This window comes from Drosophila rhopaloa, unplaced genomic scaffold, assembly GCF_018152115.1.
Source record: "Drosophila rhopaloa isolate 14029-0021.01 unplaced genomic scaffold, ASM1815211v1 contig_115, whole genome shotgun sequence".
Classification (NCBI taxonomy): Eukaryota; Metazoa; Arthropoda; class Insecta; order Diptera; family Drosophilidae; genus Drosophila; species Drosophila rhopaloa.
In genome coordinates, this window is record NW_025334990.1 from 15,563,842 (window position 1) to 15,584,684 (window position 20,843).

General features: G+C 42.3%; 2 protein-coding genes across 3 annotated transcripts; one reads left to right on the plus strand and one right to left on the minus strand.

The window, feature by feature from the left end:
• Positions 1 to 1,582: 1,582 nt before the first annotated feature.
• Positions 1,583 to 16,296, plus strand: LOC108049239 (sine oculis-binding protein homolog). 2 transcript variants are annotated; one of them, XM_017130364.2, is made up of 4 exons: positions 1,583 to 2,239; positions 3,225 to 3,367; positions 12,734 to 13,223; positions 14,360 to 16,296. In XM_017130364.2, the coding sequence occupies exons 2-4, from the start codon at positions 3,260 to 3,262 to the stop codon at positions 16,132 to 16,134; spliced, it is 2,373 nt and encodes a 790-aa protein (XP_016985853.1). In that variant the 5' UTR covers positions 1,583 to 2,239; positions 3,225 to 3,259; the 3' UTR covers positions 16,135 to 16,296. The 2 variants fall into 2 exon arrangements, with proteins under 2 accessions (XP_016985853.1, XP_016985852.1); XM_017130363.1 differs by having other exon boundaries at positions 1,583 to 1,885.
• A 97-nt stretch (positions 16,297 to 16,393) lies between these two features.
• On the minus strand, positions 16,394 to 18,359 carry LOC108049240 (guanine nucleotide-binding protein subunit beta-like protein 1). Its single transcript, XM_017130365.2, has 3 exons — positions 18,145 to 18,359; positions 17,082 to 17,595; positions 16,394 to 17,019 (listed from the first exon to the last, which is right to left on the minus strand). Exons 1-3 carry the CDS (start codon positions 18,280 to 18,282, stop codon positions 16,700 to 16,702), a joined length of 972 nt encoding a protein of 323 aa, XP_016985854.1. The 5' UTR covers positions 18,283 to 18,359; the 3' UTR covers positions 16,394 to 16,699.
• Positions 18,360 to 20,843: the final 2,484 nt, after the last annotated feature.

Genomic DNA, 20,843 nt, shown 5'->3' on the forward strand with positions numbered 1-20,843 from the left:
TCGGCATTAAATGCCACATTTATTTATATGAGACCATTGCTTATCCGCGGGCCATTGCTTGATTGGCACGCCAGCTGCCTCTCCTCTGGTTCTTCTCTGATTATGATGTTCTACTTAGGCGATTCAATTGTTTCCTCGGTCATTTCGGTTATTTGCCGACAAACACAAGTTGGGCAATAGTCGTGAAGGGACTGGCACTATCTCCTGATAGCTGGTACTTGGCGTCGGCTAGTGGTAAGTTCTCGCCCAAGCACCGGGCTTATTGATAGAACTGCCAACTGTTTTCCAGAGCCAGTTACCAATAACTCTTTTGGCCAGCAGTTGGCCCTCAGGAAAATATGATTCAATCAGGTGAGAAGATTAGTGGTAGAAAATACTAAGGAAATGTTAATGGATGTTATAAGGAATTATTAATCAGATCAAGGTGAAAACGATTTTAAAACTATTAATCCTACACTATTTGTGATCAGTCAGAAGATATACCAACCAAAATAATTATTAATTTCAATGACATTTGATCTTAACCCTTTATAATATATTGATAATCTAATACGTTTGTTTTACAAATATAAATTGCGTATTAGGAAGAAATAAGCTCATAATAAACATAATTAAAAAAAAGTTTGATAGTATGAAATGGTTGATTTCAAGAATATAATTGAAATATTTTCAGAATGACACGGATAAAAGTCCCATTTTTACACGAAATATTACCAAACGGATGATCAATTTCGATATAATTTATCCTCGGCTTGCCAAATACGACCTTTCTGGCTGTCAGAATGCATTTTCTCCTCGCATTACTTAAGTTGCCCCCCATTAATTTCCCATAGCAGTTTCTCTGATCTCTGCCCAAGTGCGTTTGTCTCCGCCGGCACAAGTATTTTTTTGCAAATTAAAACAAAAATTGGACATAACATAAATATCGCTCGCAGAACAAAACGAAGGCAGGTGAAGCGGTGCGATTTATTTTTAACTGCCCAATGCTCCTACATATAGGAAATTATGCAAAAGAATCGCGCGCTGCAGCCGAGTGCAATTTCGTTTTCGTTTTCATCCGCCAGAGATGCCAGCGTCTGCGCCGCTCTCTTGAGTCACTGCACTGAGAGAAAAATGCCAAATTCTTTTCTACGGAAATAGTTTTTTGAATCTGTGGAGTGCTGGCTGAAACAAATTCCAATTTCTATCGTAAAAGAAGTATATTTTCACTCTTTAAAAATGTTTTAAATTTTACATCCCATTAATATCCAATCAAAGATGATTTAAAGTAAATAGGAATTCATCACAAAAGTCTAAGGAATTTTAATCCTAATATAAAGATTTTTAGTAATGGCATTTCGAAACAATAAAAAAAGAGTAATTGTTTATATTATTAAAAATTGTTTGAGCTTTTAAGAATGTACAAAAGAAACATATATTCTGTTAGTCAATCAGGGTATATTTCTCCCCATGTGCCCGGAGTTTCGGGCGCAAGGGGGTGGGCCCTACGTCATCAAATCAGACCCACAGCTGCGCCACAACGATGACGAAGAACCGAAGGCAACAACACCGAGGCAGTGGCTCAGCAGAGAAGCAGCAGAAAGCAGCAGAAAAGCAAGTAAAATCCACATGCCAGCGGACTGCTGCCTCAAATGTTCATGAAACGCGGACGCGTGTGGACGTCGTTTTGCGCCAACCGCTTCGAAAAAGTTTGTAATTCCGAATCGGTTTATATTCGAGTTAATCGGTTGATTCGAAACGGATTCTCGGGCCGTGCATGTGTGAAAGTGAAAACGAAATGAAGAATGAAAATGAGCACGGTGCATGAGTTTCCTTGACGTTCGCTTCGGAAAATCCATCGCAAGAAAACTGAAAGAGCGTGCGAAAGCAGAAAGGCCAATATATTGTGAGTGAGAGCTGAAGAACACACACGCCAAAAATATAATGTTGAAAATATCTGGCTATTTTTGGAATATACATTTGTTTTTCCCACACGCTGCATTGGAAAATTTGTACCTCAAGTGAAGAAACACACACAAAAAACCTCGAGAAATGATAATGCTTAAAAAATACGAGATATACGCTTTAATTTGACTTGCATTTCGTTTTCGAAAAGTTCTCAAAAACAAAACAAAGCCATCGAAAAAATAAGAATACAAAAATAGAAAAAAAAAGAGAAAAGAAAAGAAAAGAAAACCAAGGCGAAAGAACACCCAAAGTGAAATGTTTTTAATGGGCAATCAGAAATAATGAAGATCGGGTATATATATCGCGTAGAACGAGGAACGAACGCATTAAAGATGAACAATGGCGTTACTTAAACGATCTTGGAGGGACTTGATGAAGGATTGCTTTCAGTTCTATAGATAAAGCCAAAATGTATATCAACGTTTAGTACATTTCCGGAAATACACATTGCTCAACTTTGGATACACAAAAATATTCCCTTCAGATTCCGATTACTTCCCTTTTAGTTGCACAGGAAAAAATAAAGTGTAGAATTAATTTGATATGTAAATACAGTTAAGTCGAAATGGATTCTAGAGCATAAAGCTGCCGACTGTGGCACTGAAAGTCCGAGTTCAAACCCCACAGCCTCTTGGAGAATTTTTTTGATTTCTTTAGGATCCAAAATATAATGACAGGGTCAGCATTTAAAGCTAAACTATCTCGTTGATCAACCATAAAATTAATTTTTTTTCCGTGTGCCAAACGTTTATGTCTTTTTCTGTCTGAATTTCTTCGAAGCAACAACAAATACAGTCCGTATTATGCATATATCCCCAGTGTTGTTGGGTTTTTGTGTTTCGTATTTGAATTCGAATTTGTAGTCTTGTGTCATGCGATAGGTGGTAACGTTTCGCTTCGTACGGGGTATTAAATTACAAGACACCAAAGTGCGCGCCAAGCGAACACGCTCGCTCACAGATACTCACTTATACAGCGAAGTGTATAAATATATCGCAGTCCGCCGCATGCGTATCCAATGGATGCGAATCGGCCTGCAAAGAGGGCCCGAAAAGAACTGAGAGTATTAACAAATAAAAAAAAAACGACTGTGAATCGCTGTAATTAATTGTTTTGGGGCCGAACGGTATTGGTGATTGATGTGGCCAAAGTTCATTTGTTTACCAGTGGCAAGATCAATGACTCGGCGCCCTAAGAATACATCCCCCCGAAAACTAAACTACTCGAAAATGTATCTACTGGCTCCGCTCTGACCCCTGACCTCTCTTGTGTTCCAGTTTCACCCAAAAAGCACATACAATACCGCGCTGAAATGTCCGCCAAGACGTCGCCATCGTCCACTTCTCGAGATGCCAACGTGGGATCCTCGAGTTCGATTCCCGTGCAGATCAAAAAAGAACTGCCCAGCGATGAGATAAAGGTGAGTCAAAAGTCTTGTGAATGAACACTTTGAGATACTTTCTTGCCTTACAATTAATTGCCCCTGTCTGCAAATTATTTTGCCGCGTATTCAATAACAAGGATGCCGACAATGTATGGAAGGCAAAGTGTGCGTTGGATTTAAAAATAAAGAAAGATTTTCGCTCTCTTGGCAAAACATTTTACTTGTATTGCTTTGGATTGCACATAAGCTGAATTATTATTATTAATGTTTGTGTTTAGATGGGGAAAAGGTGAATAACACCCACTCGCTATATACACTTATATATATATCACGTTGGAAGTAGCTTTGAAGTGGATCCTACATTCAGTGGGAGAAAGAGCACCCATTAAAATAATAAAATTTAAGGTTTCTTTTTAATAACGGGTATAGCTTGATCTAAAAAAAAAATGATGTAGATATATATTTTTTGTTTTTTGCTGTAAGACTTTGTCGAAGTAACATTTTAAAGTATTTTATGAGTATAATTATAAAGAAACTAAAAAAGGTAATGGAAATAATTATTTTAATATCCTTCGTAATATCTTCTAAAAATTACCATACCATTGATATTCGGAATTCAGAAATATTATCATTTGATTTCTTGCAACAAAGTAACTTTGCTGCATATTCCATATCCCAATTATTGCATCCCTAAAGTCTGTGATTACTGCTTTACCACATTTCTTGTTTAACGAACCCCAAAATATTTTGAGGAACTGCATGTTGCACAAAATTAGTTTCCATTTACAACCAAACGGGTATTTCCAACTAAGCACTGAAATTGAAGAATCGGACTCGAAATGCCTGGCCAGGGGAACCGAAAAACGTTTCGGCTTTCAGTTTGCAGTTGGGGTATTTGGAAATGTTTATGCAATGGCAATGATAATGCAACACCACCCCCGCAGAATAGTGCTGCATAAAATTCCTTGCAACTTTGTTTCCGAACGAGTACGGAATTTGTAAGAGGAGTTGGCTGTTGCAGCTGAGGAGATTCCGATTGCGATTGCGATTACGCTATTACGCGATTACGGGACGTAAGTCGAGCGGGAGTTGGCGGTAATTTTATATTGATAAATTTTTATAATCATTTTAACGAGTGAGCGGGTCCGATTCCTCCACCACCCCCCTCCCCTTCTCCCTCCACCATATTTGCTTTATCCGCCAAATGAGCAAAATTAATTTAATGCCACAGACAGGGACGGAGAGTCCCAGAGCAACATTTTTGCAGCACGTGTAACCCGATCGGCGAATTGAAATTATACCCCTCGACTTGCAGTTGGGCGCAATGATACTTATTGTCGGGCATAAGGAGGGAAAACAAAAACAAAAACAAAGCGGCAGCAAAACCAAAATTATTATAATGAATGAGCTGGTCGGGGGCTTGGGAACTGAGTATCCGCTGGGGACTGAGGTTGCCGACTGGTTTTCTAGGTAAACGTGGGATTATGGTGGATATCTATATAGTTATTTATGTCTGTCATGGGATGTTTGTAATCAAATTGCGAATGTAAAACTTGAATTGGTCCCTGACACAGTAATATATGAATTGTGCACCTCTCACGATGTTCTTAAAAGTTATTTAATTAAATATTAATTTAGTTAAAATCAAGGTAATCTAAACTCTAGGAAGAAATAGTCATTATCAATAGGATCGAAATTGTGAATCCTTTAACAGTATTTAAAGATATTACTCTTTACTATTTACTATTTCTTAATAACTTAAATAATGAATTTCAGGTAGATAGTCTTATCGTTTATATTATTGGTAATTTAGCCAAACCATTGTCTTCGACAATATTTAATTTCTTACGTCTATCACTTTTCAATACATTTTTTGCCTTGTCGTGAATGCCTGAAATTTCCTTTCATTCAGGCGCTCAATGTCGCCCAACCTCCTTTGAGTATGCAACACTTTGCCGACAAAAAATATCAATTAAAAATATTGTAATTCATACCTTCATTTTTCGCTTACCTCACCCAGTTTCGGTTTCGTTTTCAGTATTTTAGCCTCTCCTCCGAATCCCTGGCCATAATTACAAGCTGCATTTGCTGCAAAGACAGCAGCCAGGACAAATTTTTATATTTAATGGCCCGAAGGCAAACCAAAAGCACACGGCGTAATTAAACAACAACAATAAATCGGGTGAGGGGTAGGAAATAAGGAGTAAGAAATATGGGGAGGGATACGAACGCGCTCCATGGGTGCAATTTGATAGGACTTGGGAAAGGCGATATCCTTCAAGGTTTCCGCAGCGACCGATGTCAAGCCGAAGATGAGGCTGGGCCATATATATATCCACAAGGAAGGATGTCTTCGGGGCACACACTAGGCATTATCCTGGGAAGTAGAAGGAGTGATAAAGTGCGGTGGTGGCCCATCAATAACTGAAATCAATAACTCTTTGTGGGCGGAAAGCGGGGGAAACAATGGTAAACAAAGTCCTCTGTTGGTAGGTGCAAAACACAAATTGAAAAGAACTTCTATTTTGGGAGGAAATAATAACAATTAATTTTTTAGGACATTTATATCATCCATACAAGGCAAATGTGTAAATTTGCTTATAAAAAAAGATCTGATCTATAATTATAATGAAATATATTTAATGCGATAGCATTAAACAATATGTATTTAAGGATCTTCCTATTTACAAGTATTTACAAAATAAAGGTTTAAATAATTTTGTAAGTTGACATAAATGGGAAAAGGAAATTCAATCGAAATTCGAATTTCCCTGTAACAATAATATTTAAATAGGTAATCATTTGGAGAATAAATACTACAATAATGTGTTCTACTTTTTATACCCTTGCAGAGGGTATTATAATTTTGGTCAAAAGTGTGCAACGCAGTGAAGGAGACATCTCCGACCCTATAAAGTATATATATTCTTGATCAGGATCACCTCCTGAGTTGATATAGCCATGTCCGTCTGTCCGTCTGTCCGTCTGTCTGTCCGTCTATCTGTCCGTCTGTCTGTTTCTACGCGAACTAGTCTCTCAGTTTTAAAGATATCGAATTGAAACTTTGCACACACCCTTCTTTCCTTTGCACGCAGTATATAAGTCGGAACGGCCGGGATCGGCCGACTATATCCTATAGCTGCCATATAACTGAACGATCGGAAATGCCATAACTTTGGTGTTTGTAAAGTTAGGAAGTTGGGATTTTCTATGGGTTTTGTATTTGCCTAATCAATCCGACATGCCGAATTTCATAAGGATCGGCCGACTATATCCTATAGCTTCCATATAACTGATTGATCGGAAATGCCATAACTTTGGTGTTTGTAAAGTTAGAATGTTGGGATTTTCTATGGGTTTTATATTTGGCTAATCAATCCGACATGCCGAATTTCATAAGGATCGGCCGACTATATCCTATAGCTGCCATATAACTGATTGATCGGAAATGCCATAACTTTGGTGTTTGTAAAGTTAGGAAGTCGGCATTTTCTATGGGTGTTATATTTGGCCAGCCAATCCGACCTACCAAATTTCATAAGGATCGGCCGATTATATCCTATAGCTGACATATAACTGAACGATTGGAAATGTCATAACTTTGGTGTTTTTAAAGTTAGGAAGTTGGGATTTTTTATGAGTATTAAGAATGCATCATATGAATAATTTTGGAGAATATAATTTACAGAGTATTCTGCAAGGGTATATCAACTTCGGCTCCGCCCGAAGTTAGCTTTCCTTTCTTGTTTACTACTATAAAAGAAACAAAAGCCTAAATACGAAGTATTCTTACAGTGTTTACCGTGTTCTTCAATAATGACAGTCTCACAAAGTTGCAACTAGTTTTTTAAACATTCAAAGTGGTTTCAATTTGATTAAAATAAATCCTAACCCATAAGCCTGCCCCAATTAGCATATTTTATAATATCTGATTGAATGCACATACTGACTAGTTTGATGCACATTTTGGCATCTGGCGTAATATTCATCGCCTAAACAGCGCCCCCGAGTTAAGTGATGGCAGACTCCAACTGAACATTCTATGCACATAACCCAGGGTTCCGACAGTGGGGATTGGGTTACACTCGCCCAGCCGGGACTACATACATCCATACATCTATACAACCATACATCCATACAACCATACATCCATACATCCATACATCCATACATCCATACACATATGGATCGGGGAGACTGCGAGGGGCCAGATGACGATGACACAATGACAGCGTGAGCCTGCCTGGCAGCCACTCAGGAATACGGAATAGTGGTGAGGGGGGATAGAAGAGGGGGGATAGAGGAGGGGGGATGGAGGAGGCTTGGTGGCAACTGGGCTCAAATGTCGCCACAGCAGCAGAACTTTAATAACAGCGCCGCAGATTGGGTTACAAACAAAATAGAATATGATAAATTCTACACAAAACACCAGGAACCAGAGCTCAAAGGTGCGACAGAGGGGGTTGCGAGGGGAGAGCGGGGCAGTGGGTAGTGCACAGGTAATGTGAGGCACCTGCCAACATGCAACACTCACCCACCCCCTCCGCTTCACCAAACAGCAGCTCAAATTAAAATAGCGTTAAATTAATTCGAGCCACTGGTGATGGCCCAGCATTACGAAAGCGAACCCGAGTGGCCAAGAGGCAATGTGGATGGCTGGGAGGGTGGATAAGTGGGTGGATGAGTGGGTGGGTGAATGGGTGGCCCCTTGATTCTGTCAGGTGGGAGGGTCAAAATGCAGCAGGTGAAAGGATCGATGCTCACACGGACAGATATCATGTTTTCTAATTGCCACGGGGCTTTATAAATCTGTTTAACACATTTGTTAAGTCAGATGAACAAAAATATTACGTAGGGGAAACAATTAATGTTAAGCAGGTTTATTATTTACTGACATCTTAAAATACGGTTTAAAAACTTTAGCCAAAATGTATATAAAATAAAATAAAACTTAAATCATTTTTATATGAAACGACATCAACGAAAGGATAATGAAGTATATTTAGTAAGTGCAGAAAAGTCTTACAGTTTTAAATATAAATTATATGACAAATTAAAAAAAATTATTTACGATCTGTAAGTAAGTTGCATAAAATATTAAATGTAAACCATTTTTTGCAACTATATAGTATTTAAACAAGAGAATATCTGACCTACCGCACTTCATGTTAATAGTGAATATGAAAGGCAACCCTAGGGTTTTTCCCACCCACAACTCCCTCTTGAGTGTTTTGAGTTCATATAGATCTCTGTCTGAGCAGTGAGCCACCCATATCTGGTGTACATTAAAATGAAATAGAATATTTCGTGGTCGAGGGGCGAGAGACGGGGGGAGGGAACTGAAAATTCGCCCAGCAAAAGCTACAAACGGCAAAGGCCAAGTATGTCATGTAAGAATTCAAAAGAAGGACGCGCGTCATTCAATCCTGAGCTATCGATATTCGATTACAGCAAACTAAAAACCGACTGACTTTGTGCTCGACTCGCAAAACACCCATACGTACGTATACGTCTGTCTGAGAAAACTAGCGTAATTCTAGAATTTGTTGCCATTGGGTGTTGTTTCCACAACCCGACCATATACATATATATATGTACGTACTTTTTCGGGGTGGTGTTTGGGGGGGTATGGGATTGGGTTCGGTCCGGACACCAGCTCTGCTGCCGCTCGGTTTTAGTTCGCCTTAGTCTCAGTTCAGTTTACTGGGTTCAGGGTGAGTTATTATAAGCGTATTGGATTGCCGGTCCCGCTCCTCCAACCCCTAGTTCCACCAACCCCCCCACAGCCCCCGTTCGCGCCCTGGTGTCTCATTGCCGTCGTCGTGTACTTTACATTATTCTATTGGGTTTCCTCGTCGGTAACCCAAGACGTGTATTAATGCGAGCCACTCGCATAACAGGCGGCTCCACTGCAGCGGGATAAGCTCCCTTTGGATGTCTTCGGATGGGTTCGGAAGTAGGTCAGGGAAACGAAATCAATTTCGATCGATAGTTTGGATATATTCTTAACTACTTACGGATCTTCACTAGAAGATGGTATATGGAGATATGAAACAGTTGGTATCACCTTAGTATAATCTTTAATTGTTTGTTCTTACTTCCTTTTAAATTTCAGTGCTAGGAAATTGGGAACACAAAATGTACCAACCTTTATCAACTGTTTCTAGTTACGAATCCAATTGTTCAGATGTTAAATATAATTGTTTGCAGAGGCAGGCAACACATATTATCATATATTATAGAAAATCCAAGATATACTTCAATTTATCAAATTAATTTTTTAGACCTACTATTTATTTGTCGCAGTGCAACCAATGTCAGACAAAGAACGAACTTGACTGTCGGCTCGGAGTTCCCAGTTCCCGCTTCTCACCCGTCAAGTTGGTTCATTGCGATTCATAATAAAAACGAAAATATGATATGTTTTTGTAAGTTGAGATTTTGCAAAATGAAAGAAAACACAACAGACTTGAACAGTCAGAACGAGTATTGCAAATGTATCCACTGGATTCTTGGCAATAATTACGAAAAAAAAGCGAAATGAAAAGCCAGCCAAGAATCCGAACAGATCTGATTGCTTGGTGGGATGGAGAAAAAAGGAAATTCGAATTGGAAATGTAAAGGTATTTGCCTTAACACACACACTTTTATACACACCATACTGTGCGGGCAGAGCGAATCAGATCCCAACTCCATCAACAACAACAGACGGCATACAATTTCAGTTTTTAATTAATTGATTTTTATTCGCATTTCGGTGTAGAGTTTCAGGCATGGGCGCGAGTTTGAATGTCGCTGGCGGAGATGGCACTGAAAAAAGAATGTCACTTAAGCCAATCCAAAATATAGACACATTTGAATAAAATTAACGTTGGTGTATAATAACACCACTGTGTAAAAGAATAATGATTTTGCGACGACTATTTTGATAGTAACAAAGACTATATAAAACTAGAAATTCTGATCATTTTTCTCTGTGTATATCCCCTCCTTATTATCCATTTCGAACCCGTTGAGCCACTGTCAGGCAGCAGAAAGCTGAAAAACTGAACGAACGCACAAATCAGAAATTAAAAACCGAACATAAATTAACAGACAAATGATACTAAAAACCGAGCTGCCGAAAGAGACGGCGCATGGGATAATGAGAGAGACGGAGGGAGTTGTATCTGTATCTCCGTTCCTCCGGTTACTGCAAGATGCTGAACTTGAGCCAAGCGTGCGTCGCTATGGCCCCTCCACCAACCCCCCCCCATTTTGTAGCCCCCATATAGCCTCCATAATACCCATTTTTACCCCACCTGGACGAGGTCGCACCTGAGGCGTGTAATTGATACCATACCCAAGCAGCCGGCCCCAGAGATTTTATCGTGCGAATTGTTAATACTCTTTTCGCTTTTCGCGGCGAGACAGACAGCGAAAACCTGAATGCGATTGTCACCGATATCCGACTGAAGAAAAATAACCAAGCGAGCGTGTGAGCGCTACTTACGGAGTGCGAAAGAGAAAGGTGGTTGCAGTGCGAATGAGAGGGGCAGAGGGGTGGTGGGAAAGAGACGGCAACTTATTAGACGACTTGCATTTGTCAGCAAGTTGGCAGCAACGCTTAATTTGAAGAGTATCGGATAACGCCGGGGATATCCAGTTTGTCTGGAGCTTGTGATAGATGCAATGAAGGCGATGGCGATGGCGATGATTCATCTGGCCAGCATTGGCCAATTGTGGCTTTGGCTTTGACGCGCGGACCAATTTCCCCTGAATCTCGCCATTGGAAACCAATTGTGGCCACATGGCGTATGAGCAATTTGGCATTCCGCAGAAGCAACTACTCGACAAAAATCAATGGGCTGCACAGACAAAAAAATTATTGATATTGCATGAATTAACGTATTCAAATGCTGCATATTACAAATTAAGGTAACTTTATTGGCTGGAACGTAGAGCTTCTGCCTTGTTTAGGTGGTGGTCGAGTTCAATTCCCAGTGAGTTCTAATATTTTTTTTTACCACAATAGAATATTTATGCACACAAATCAAGTTACTTCTTTAATTATATACATAATTTAATCTAAGTTGGTTTAAAGTTTATTTTGGCTTTCGATGATGGATTTTATATTGAGCTGTTGTCCATTTCACTTGATACCACATATTTTAAAGCCCCTTTAGGTTCCGCCTCTGGCTAAAGACTTTGGAGCAGCAAAAACCACGTTGAATTTGAGAATTTCAATGTAATCCGATCCCTAGTTTGTGCGGCTCTCACAGCCTTGTGTGAAATTTTTGTGTGCAGCACAGGCAGGCACCGAATGATACATATATCTCCCTTGGGATTGGAATGGAAATGGGATTGGGAATGGGAATGCAAGAGCCAGAAACAGGCAACTTTTAAAGCCGCAAATGTTTTTTGCATCTTGGACTCCCGCCTGAAGCTGAATTTCGGCTTAAAATTAAAGCAAAAAGGAAGGAGACACACGCAAAGCGTCAGAGTTTGGTCGAAGATATTGGGTATCAATGTCGATGCAGGGAGATCCAAAACAAAGGGCGGGGGTGTGGTGCCTTGCCAAGGCAAATATGCAAATGCCACCCACTTGGGCCACCTGAAAAAGGCAACTAGTCCGGCCCTCTTTCCGTAATGAAGCTCTCCGTTACCTGTGTGTGCAGTGATATCTTTGTGGAAACTCGGGTGTGTGAGGTGTTCGGTGCGTGGGCTTTCCCCCAGAGTTATCGATTACCTGCAACATTGCCGGCCTCGGGGGAAAATGCTTTGATATGGTTAGATAAGGACTCGCATAATTGGACATCGTGATCAGAGGTCAACGGGCAAAGGCAATCGATAATTAGTGAAAGCTGCGGGATAATGTTCTTGCATGCCCAACCCTTTAATTAATATTTTTCTTTACGGGCTTAAAAACCACAATATTACACCTGCCTGGCTGTGCATGTGAGAAGGTTTCAGCTGCCAGTACTTAAAGAAATATTTGGAAAAATGAACTCCACTTAATATTCTTTTGGGATATACTTTTAATATCTTGTAAGCGAGATCATGTATGGATTTATTTAAAAAATTTAAATGAAAAATTTAAGACATCCGAGATATAAATTTTCCTTATTCACTTTGTGAAATTTGTATATCTTAAATGTATTTTAAGCCGGGAAAGAACAATTTTTCTTTAATTGTTATCCAAGCTTATGATCTACATTAAAAGGGTCACCAATGACTTACACCAACTAAATCAAGTTTAAAAGCATCCATAAATATCCCAAAATTCAGTTTTTGGAGTGTATAGCAAACCGATTCGATCTTCATGAATATCGGGTGACCCAGGGGCCATGCAAATGGAAACCAGGGGAACTGTGCCAGTTGTCAACCACTCATCTATATGTTTTTTGGTTCTTCCCTTTCCAGGAATTCGCACACAACACCATGAACGAGCTGCTCGGATGGTACGGATTCGAGGGTGTGGACGTGGATCGACTGGAGTTGACCGCCAAGACATCGCGCCTGCTGCAGAGTGCCGCTGCAGCGGCGGTGGCCAACCAACAGCATCACCACCAGAACCACCAACTCCACCAGCTGGACCAGCATCCGAATCTGGAGAGGAAGCGGGGCAGTCTGCTGCGCAGCAGTCGCAGTTCCTTGGCAGCAGCCTACCACAATAACAACAACAATGGCAGTAGCAACAAGAATAATGGAGCAGGGGGAGGAGTAGGCGGAGGGGGAGGAGGTGTCAGCGGAACTGGAGGTGGGAGTGGGCGGAAGGGCGGTCTGATGAACTGCAGCAGCACCACCACCACGCCCTCGGACCACGACACTCGCAGTTCAAGGGAGGAGGACTCCAAGAGTCCGCACTCCATCGGGAAACCAGCGGGAGTACCGCACACGGAGGAGAAAATAGGTGGGTACAGCCTATGTTCTATAAATAAGTACACTGCTACAAAAATCATAAACTACCTTCTGATATATGTATGTAGTTTAGGTTTTGGAAACCTAAAATTTATTTCTCTCTTAAACTCAACCTATTACCCGTTTAAATTTACCTATTTTACTCATCAATTTATTTAAGCAATAGTGCAAAGTTAGCCGGTTAAACATGATATTTTCAGTGCACAGTTTGCAGGTTACCAATGGGTAATTCAAGACGATTGCAACCGAAAATGGACAGCAAAAGTCAAAATCAAAACATGTAACCGACTCAAAAATCCTGGGACTAGGGCGTAACCAGGTTTTGGCAGCAGGCATTTAAGATTTAGTTTAAGAAGTTTCAAAGCTATTATTCCTAGATTTTATTCTCTCTAACTAAAAATGTTTTAAAGACAAACATGTTCAAATATACCATCAATTGTAATTTGCCCCCCGCCTCTAATGAAAACATTAACTACGCCCATGAGTCAAAAACTCACCTGCTTGTTTTGAGTACTTTTTGTTTTTTGAAGCAAACTCGATAAGTTCGACTTTTCTGCTCCACCGCACCGCTGCAATCCCCTCCAATTCCAATCCGTCCGTGAATTCGGTGCTAACTTTCCAGCAACTCCGGCCGGAGTCCTGCATTATCGAATAACAGATTCATTAAGACCCAAATATGGTTTACACAATTTTGGCTAGCGAAGTGGAGAGGAAGGCAGTAAGAGTGGGGCCATGTTAGGAATAGGATATCCGGAGCTCAGTTTGTACGGCAGCCTGTGCAAATCAATTTTGTGAGTTTGGTGGGAATCAATTTCCAGTTTAATAGTTCATTTATGGTTTTATATTCGTGACTTTTCTTTTTGGATGAACTAAAATGCGGCATGTGTTGTAAAATTCATTAAATTTGAAAAGGATAACAATGCTGTGTTTCCTTTACAAAATGAATTTGCAACAAAAAAACTATTGTTGCCAAAATTTGTATCCTAGTCTGCCTAAATTTGTTATATTTTGGTAACAAATAAAAAACAAACAGGCGATTTGAATTGAATTTTCTGATGTTACACTAGTATATTTTTCAAAAGTATTTGATTACCCATCATAAATCCCTATTTTTTGGCTCTTCCACAGACTTCAGCAACTGCTGCTGGTGCCATCGACCGATTGCGGAGAATGCGCCGGATTACCTGACCAGCTGCGACGGACCGCGGTACTGCTCCGAGTCCTGCTTCGCCCAGAGCCGGAGGGCGTCCTTCAAGAAGGCCAAGACCTGCGACTGGTGCAAGCACGTCCGCCATGCGGTGAGCTACGTTGACTTCCAGGACGGCGCCTCCCAGTTGCAGTTCTGCTCGGAGAAGTGCCTCAACCAGTACAAGATGCAGATCTTCTGCCACGAGACGCAGGCCCACCTGGACATGCATCCGCACCTGAGGGATCAGGCCCTGGACGCGGGCAGCGAGGCGGGGCTGATAACGCCGGATCTCTGGCTGCGCAACTGCCGGAGTCGCTCGGCCTCGCCCGCCTCCACGCTCTCGGTGTCGCCGGGTCCTGGTCCTGGTCCTGGTCCTGGTCCTGCCCCACCTGCTCCGGCCCCCAGTCGCTGTGCCGACTCGCCGCCTAGTCATCATCCCAGCAAACCCCTGATCTCAGTGGCTCCCGTCTCGAAGTTGCTGGCCCAGAAGAGTCCTAGCTCGGCAGGAGCTCCACCACCTCCGCCGCCGCCTGTCCAGCGGCATTTGGGCTCCAAGTTGGGTCGTCGGAAGCGTCGCGGTCTCTCCTCCTCTTCGGGCTCGGAAACAGTGGCCAGTTTGCTGCAGAAACAGCAGCAACAGTCGCAGCAGCAGCAACATCAGCCAGCTCCAACTCTAACGGCCGACTTTGCGGGATCCAGTGTGCCACTGCCTCCTCTCTCGCCCATGCCAAGTATGCAGGATAATCCTCAGCAGCAGCAGCAGCAAGCTCCTCCTCAGGTGGCTCCACCACAAGGATTACCGAGAGGAGCTACGGCCATTCCGGCCAGTTATTTTGCAACGCCCTCAAATGGTGTGCCCATGGGCCATCCTTTTGTGGGTCGTCCACCACCGCCACCGCATCACTTTATGCATCCTCCTCCGCATGGCATGATGCCCCGCGGATTTGGTCCTCCCTTCGGGCCCCCACTTCCTCCCCAAATGCCCGAACTGGGAGCCCTGATGGGTGCTGTTCCGCCGGTGACCGTTATGGTGCCCTATCCGATCATCATACCACTGCCCATACCCATACCCGTTCCTCTGCCAGTGATGGATTTCTACAAGGCACACCTCACGCCCGAGCAGAGGAAGCGCTTCGACGAGGAACGGGCGGCACCGAGCAGAGTGGAAAACCCGGGAGAGCAGGAGCAACCTCAACCGCTGGACTGCAGCAAAACCAGGAGCGAACTGGAGGAGGAAAAGCCAGAGGTGGAGCAGCCAAAGGAGCCGCACGACGAGTTGGACAACGATCAGGAAGAGGACGAGAAGGAATCCATACCAAAGACAAATCCAGACAGGGAAACCACCCCGGCCTCGCCATCAATCTCGCAGGAGTCGTCGTCCTCGCCGCAAGAGACGCACTGCATCGTGAGGGATGCGACGCAATCCGAGCCGGAGGCGGATGGCCAGAAGCTGCCCAAGCTGAAGATCACGCGACTGCAGACCAAGCGGACGCTCATCCAAACCAAAGAGGCGGCGGCCGAGTGCAGTCGACCGCTGCGCAAGCGCAAGAGGATCATCGACTGCGATTTCCAGAAGATGGCCGTCAAGGAGCCGGAAGTGACCAGCGATGGACACCAGAGCAACGGGAGCAACAGCAAGGAGGCGGATGCCGATGAAGAGTGCAATATGAGCAGCAGCCACAGCAACAGTGGCCATGCTAAAGCTAAAAAGTAGACTTAGACCTTAGGATTTACCCTTTAAAAGTAGTAGAATGTATTTATCTATGTATGTGTGAGTGTGTCAGTGTGTATGTGTAACCGGAAGCGGAAGTGGAGTCCACAGGAAGTGAGAGAGGTGTAGAGAGAAAGAGCTAGCGGAAGGCACAAAGTGCATGCGGTATCAGAATCGAATCTTAATAAACTAAAATATAACTTATTAGATGGCACTGCTTTCTCTTGGGTGGAAATAACCTGATTATATTCACATTTAGAAATGAACTTCATAACTACATAAAACTTTATTAAGTTACTTTTCATTCAAAAATACACTTGTCTTCAAGGAGTGCCGAAAGTAATTTAATTGTACTTAATATTACCAAAAACTAGCTGCATGCACCTAAGATATGTGGCCAAAATATTCAAAATAACCAAATTCAGTAACAACTTCTGAACCAAAACAAATATCCAAGGGTTCTTACAACAATACTTCTAAAAGTAAAGCTAATTCAAGAGGACTTCTGAACCGTTGCAGTCGTGGGAATCTGGAACAGACACTGTAAGACTTAAGCCTAAATCCCTGCTCAGTTGTAGAGGTCCCACAGCGATATCTGACTGTCCATGCCCGCCGCCGCCATGATAGGAGCCCGCCACATAGAGACCGGCTGGCTGGAGTAGGCCAGGTCCATCACACCGCCCTGTTTGTGCTGCGTGAGCACGGCCAGCGGTCGCAGGCTCTTCCAGGAGAAGATCCGGATGCGTCCATCCCAGCCCGCGCTGGCGAACACCTTCTGATCGGCACGAATGCGGACGCAATTTACACCCGGATTCTTGATGGACAGCTCCGAGCCACGCTGCAATTGCATCGATGGTCGCTGGTAGCTAAAACTTATCAGTTGTTCAGCTGTAAAAAAAGATAACAATTGAAGTAAATAGAAAACCTTCTATATGCAAACTATGACTTACATGGACTACCAATAATGCCGCGATTGGTGACGGGGTCATAGTCCACTGACGTGGCATCTGGGGCAACCTCCAGGACATCCACAATCACCCCCGAACTGATGTCCCAGGTAAGAAAGTGTCCCGATTCGTAGCCAGCGAGGAGGAACAGCTGCGAGGCGCATTCGAAGGGTTTAAAGCAGGTCACACTGCCCAATTTGGGCAACTGAGGATCGTCTGGGACGAGCATTTGGGTGGGGGCCGCCGCATCCGTCACGTGCAGCACCCCAATGGACGACTCCTCGCAGGGGTAGAAGAGCAGCTGCTCGTTGGTGTTGCTGGTGCCCGTGTGCAGGGCAGATCGGCAGTAGCCCATGTGGTTTCCCGGAATGCTGCGCTCCTTCACGTAGCTGCTGCCACCGATGGAGAACATGGTGATGGTGCCGCCCTTCTCCTGGGTCACCAGGCGGTCGGGAGTGTGGTGCAGGCTGGTTATGGGCTCGGATCCCACCTCAAAGTGGAGGGCGGAACGGTTGGTCTGCAAAGGGGTAAAGTACAAGTGGTTATTGAACTAAAAAACATAGATGTTGTTCATCATAAAAAACAAAAAGGAATAATAAGAATAAGAAAACAATGCTATCTATTAGTTGACGTAGGATGAATAATATTTATTGGTGTCTTTAATGTCCAAAGTAACGAACATTTGTAAATATGGGATTATAAGGTTAAACCCTATATATCAATATTTTGAAGGTCTTAAAACATAATATTTTTGTCTGTTAACGATCAGTCAAGTTAAATGAGATCGGAATTGATTGGCAAAAAAACCGTTTTCGGGATCTATATATAGTTACCTTAAACTTGGCACCTGGCAGTTCGATAGGGCTATAAATATTTCAAAAAAAATTGTATCAAGATTGGACTATGGTTATAACATACAAATAAAAACCTTTAAACCGGCAGGAATAAAAATAAACTTTTAGGTAAAAAATAAAGACTATTTTAGAGTTTATTTATTTTATTATTGGTGCCAAAATATTGGGTCTCCGAAAACCGCTAATATATTCTGTAAATTTGAGGTTCTCACCTGCAAATCCCAAAGGAAAACACTGCCTTTAAGGGTTCCCGCCAACAGACGATCGTTTTCCTGAAAGCAAAGTGAATGAACCGCGCCCATGTCGGGGGATCGCAGGCTGAATACAGGATCTGGTGGTAGCACAGCCATATTTTATTTATTTAATTTAATTAACTAAATGTTGGTTTGTTTTTGTTTGTCTCGTGGCAATGTGACCGTGGCGGGAATGTCTGAAAACATCGATTGGCTGATAGTGGGATCGTTGCCAGACTTTCCTGCGTTTGCTATAGTTCCTTAAAAAACCCGCCAGAGGGCGTAGTCTTTGGCGCGCATCTTAAGCAATTCAAACGTTATTCCGCCAGCAGCAAGACACATGCCGAATGTTTCTCTTTTTTAAATTTTGCATGGTAGCCTCTCGCGGAGCGAGCTTAAAATTTTACAGCGAAAAATCATTAAGTCGCTAAATGCGCGGACTATTAAAAAACATAACGTGCACCGAAGGCTTACGCGGCTTTAATGGACTTTGTCAGCGGTCTCTCGTCTCTCATGTGGCCTAGACGCTAAGGCCCGAATCGTAAAAGACTTGTCAGCCGCGCGCACTTGGCCAGATTGCGAGCGAAGAAAACGGCCAGCCCCAAAAATATATCTACAGTCCATTCTGCCGGCCGTCCGCAACAAAGATCGCAAAATAAACATGCCATAAGCTCGTTAATCAATGCTAAGTTGACAGTTTTAAGTGGTTTTAGCGAGCCAACACCACCGCAAACGGCAAATAACTCGGAGACTCCTGTTGTGCCGCAGGCTCAGCATGATTTACGGTCCCAAAAAAATGCGCTATATTTTAATTGAGTGCAAGAATTTATTTGAAATTTTTCGGTTTCGTATTTGGTTCTACCAAAACAGGATCTTTTTAAAATAGAAATGGCGGGAAAATGAAGAAGTTTCGAAAATTCAACAGGTTTTCCTTTTAAATAATGCAAACAAATATATTTATTATATCTGATGTTTGAAAATAATAATTTATATGAAAAGTTTAGATTAGAAAATTTGAATTTAAAATTGCTTTTACTATCAAACCATTTCTTTTTTGAATACGAAAATGTAAATTCCTAAAAACCATTTTTTAATGTCGAATTTCACCACAAATAAATACAATTGCTTATTTATCTTTTTTATGTATGCTAGAAATTTATGTTATACAACTATATGGTTTTATCTGGGAAAAATGCATAATTCCAACTTGGTATTTCCATAATTTTCACCTAACATTTTCCATTTCACGGGAGCTCACTTGCGGCAGTCAAAATGTACTTTTCCACAGTTGACTAGACAATCGGTAATTCGATTTGGATGCAACAAGTTAACACGTTTTCCCCTGTGGCTTTCAGTCGTCTGGCAAACAGTTCGAAATGCGGCTACAAGTTCATTTAACGGCAGAGCCAATCATAAAAAAGGGTTCAAGCCCGTATGACCATTCCAGCTCATTTGCTTTCGACTCGGTTAATACATTTTTGTCTCCCACAGGATAAAGGAGGTGGTGTCGAGGGGCAGGGGGGAGGGGCAGAGGGGCAGGGGGGCAGAGGTAGCTGAACGACAAGTCCATAAATCTTTTCGCCACAGAGCCAGGCATAAAGTGAGGCGTTTAAACTATTTATGCATGTTGGGTAATCCATTTGAAATGGGTCAACGACTACAACAACAACACAAACAACAACAACAACAGCAACGGGAACAACGAGCACATAAAACTCCTTAAACGTTTCCAATAACCCAAGCAAACCCAACCCAGTTCGAAGTTGAAAACATATTGGCTTGTTACCTTAATGAAGTCATAAATTTTCGCTATCGCATTCGGGGCATCTCGGCCAGAAAAGAGAGTCCCCAGTTCTGAAGTCTCGATTCTCGAGAGTCGAGTTCGAGTTCGAGTCCCCGAGCTACAGGTTTCTAAGGAATTCCATTTCGGGATAGAATACTCAGCCGTATACCAAGTGTTTTGGCACACATACGCGGCCACGGTCGATAGTTAATCAGGCTTAGGCTGATATATGCTGACAGAGTCGGTCTCTGGTGTAGGCCGCCACTCTCGAAAAAGGATACGCATTTGTCCATCCACCGAATATCCATGGAATATCCATGGCTAACCCCCGCTGTTCGAGTATTCCGCGTATTTGCGAGGCGGGCTATGAAAATGAAGTTATCACGCGACAAACAATGTCTGCCCCCGAGCCCTTGAAACCAATAACTTTATATGGTTGTCATTATTAGTCGGAAATTAAATGGCAACGGCCACAGAGGACGACACTTGGATGACTACCCGACTTATTTATGTGCTACCTTAATGGAGCTTCATCTACTCGAAATTGAGACGGCGATTTGTTCAACTCCCCTTGCTTTTGTCGCTCGGCATCGTGGATCCTACTACCTATCCCTTCTCGTGTTGACTTTTTATTTCGCATTACTCTGCCATGGCCATGAATCACTCGATGGGGAAAAAGGTAGCACTGGGTTCTAGGTGCTGGTATTTTGATTTGAAGATCGCCAAGGTGAGATCGCCGGGCAGGAGGAATTCCTAAGTCAGGAGGAATGTAAACTATTTAAATTGATCTGCGTTGTGATTTATTGCATTTGAGAAAGTTTACTTACTCCAATTTAACATTTAAATACAATTAATGATAGTAACGTTTGATTGATTGATGTTCTAGCACTAAAAA

What these genes read in the sequence shown, in the direction of transcription:
- LOC108049239 (XM_017130363.1), top strand. Translation starts at nt 1,804, where the DNA reads ATGAGTTTCCTTGACGTTCGCTTCGGAAAATCCATCGCAAGAAAACTG. An exon ending in AGCAGAAAGGCCAATATATT is followed by an intron (nt 1,886 to 3,224) that starts GTGAGTGAGAGC and finishes CTTGTGTTCCAG; the next exon opens with TTTCACCCAAAAAGCACATA. An exon ending in GCACACGGAGGAGAAAATAG is followed by an intron (nt 13,224 to 14,359) that starts GTGGGTACAGCC and finishes GCTCTTCCACAG; the next exon opens with ACTTCAGCAACTGCTGCTGG.
- LOC108049240 (XM_017130365.2), bottom strand. Translation starts at nt 18,282, where the DNA reads ATGGCTGTGCTACCACCAGATCCTGTATTCAGCCTGCGATCCCCCGAC. An exon ending in TTTTCCTTTGGGATTTGCAG is followed by an intron (nt 17,596 to 18,144) that starts GTGAGAACCTCA and finishes ACCCCTTTGCAG; the next exon opens with ACCAACCGTTCCGCCCTCCA. An exon ending in CGGCATTATTGGTAGTCCAT is followed by an intron (nt 17,020 to 17,081) that starts GTAAGTCATAGT and finishes CTTTTTTTACAG; the next exon opens with CTGAACAACTGATAAGTTTT.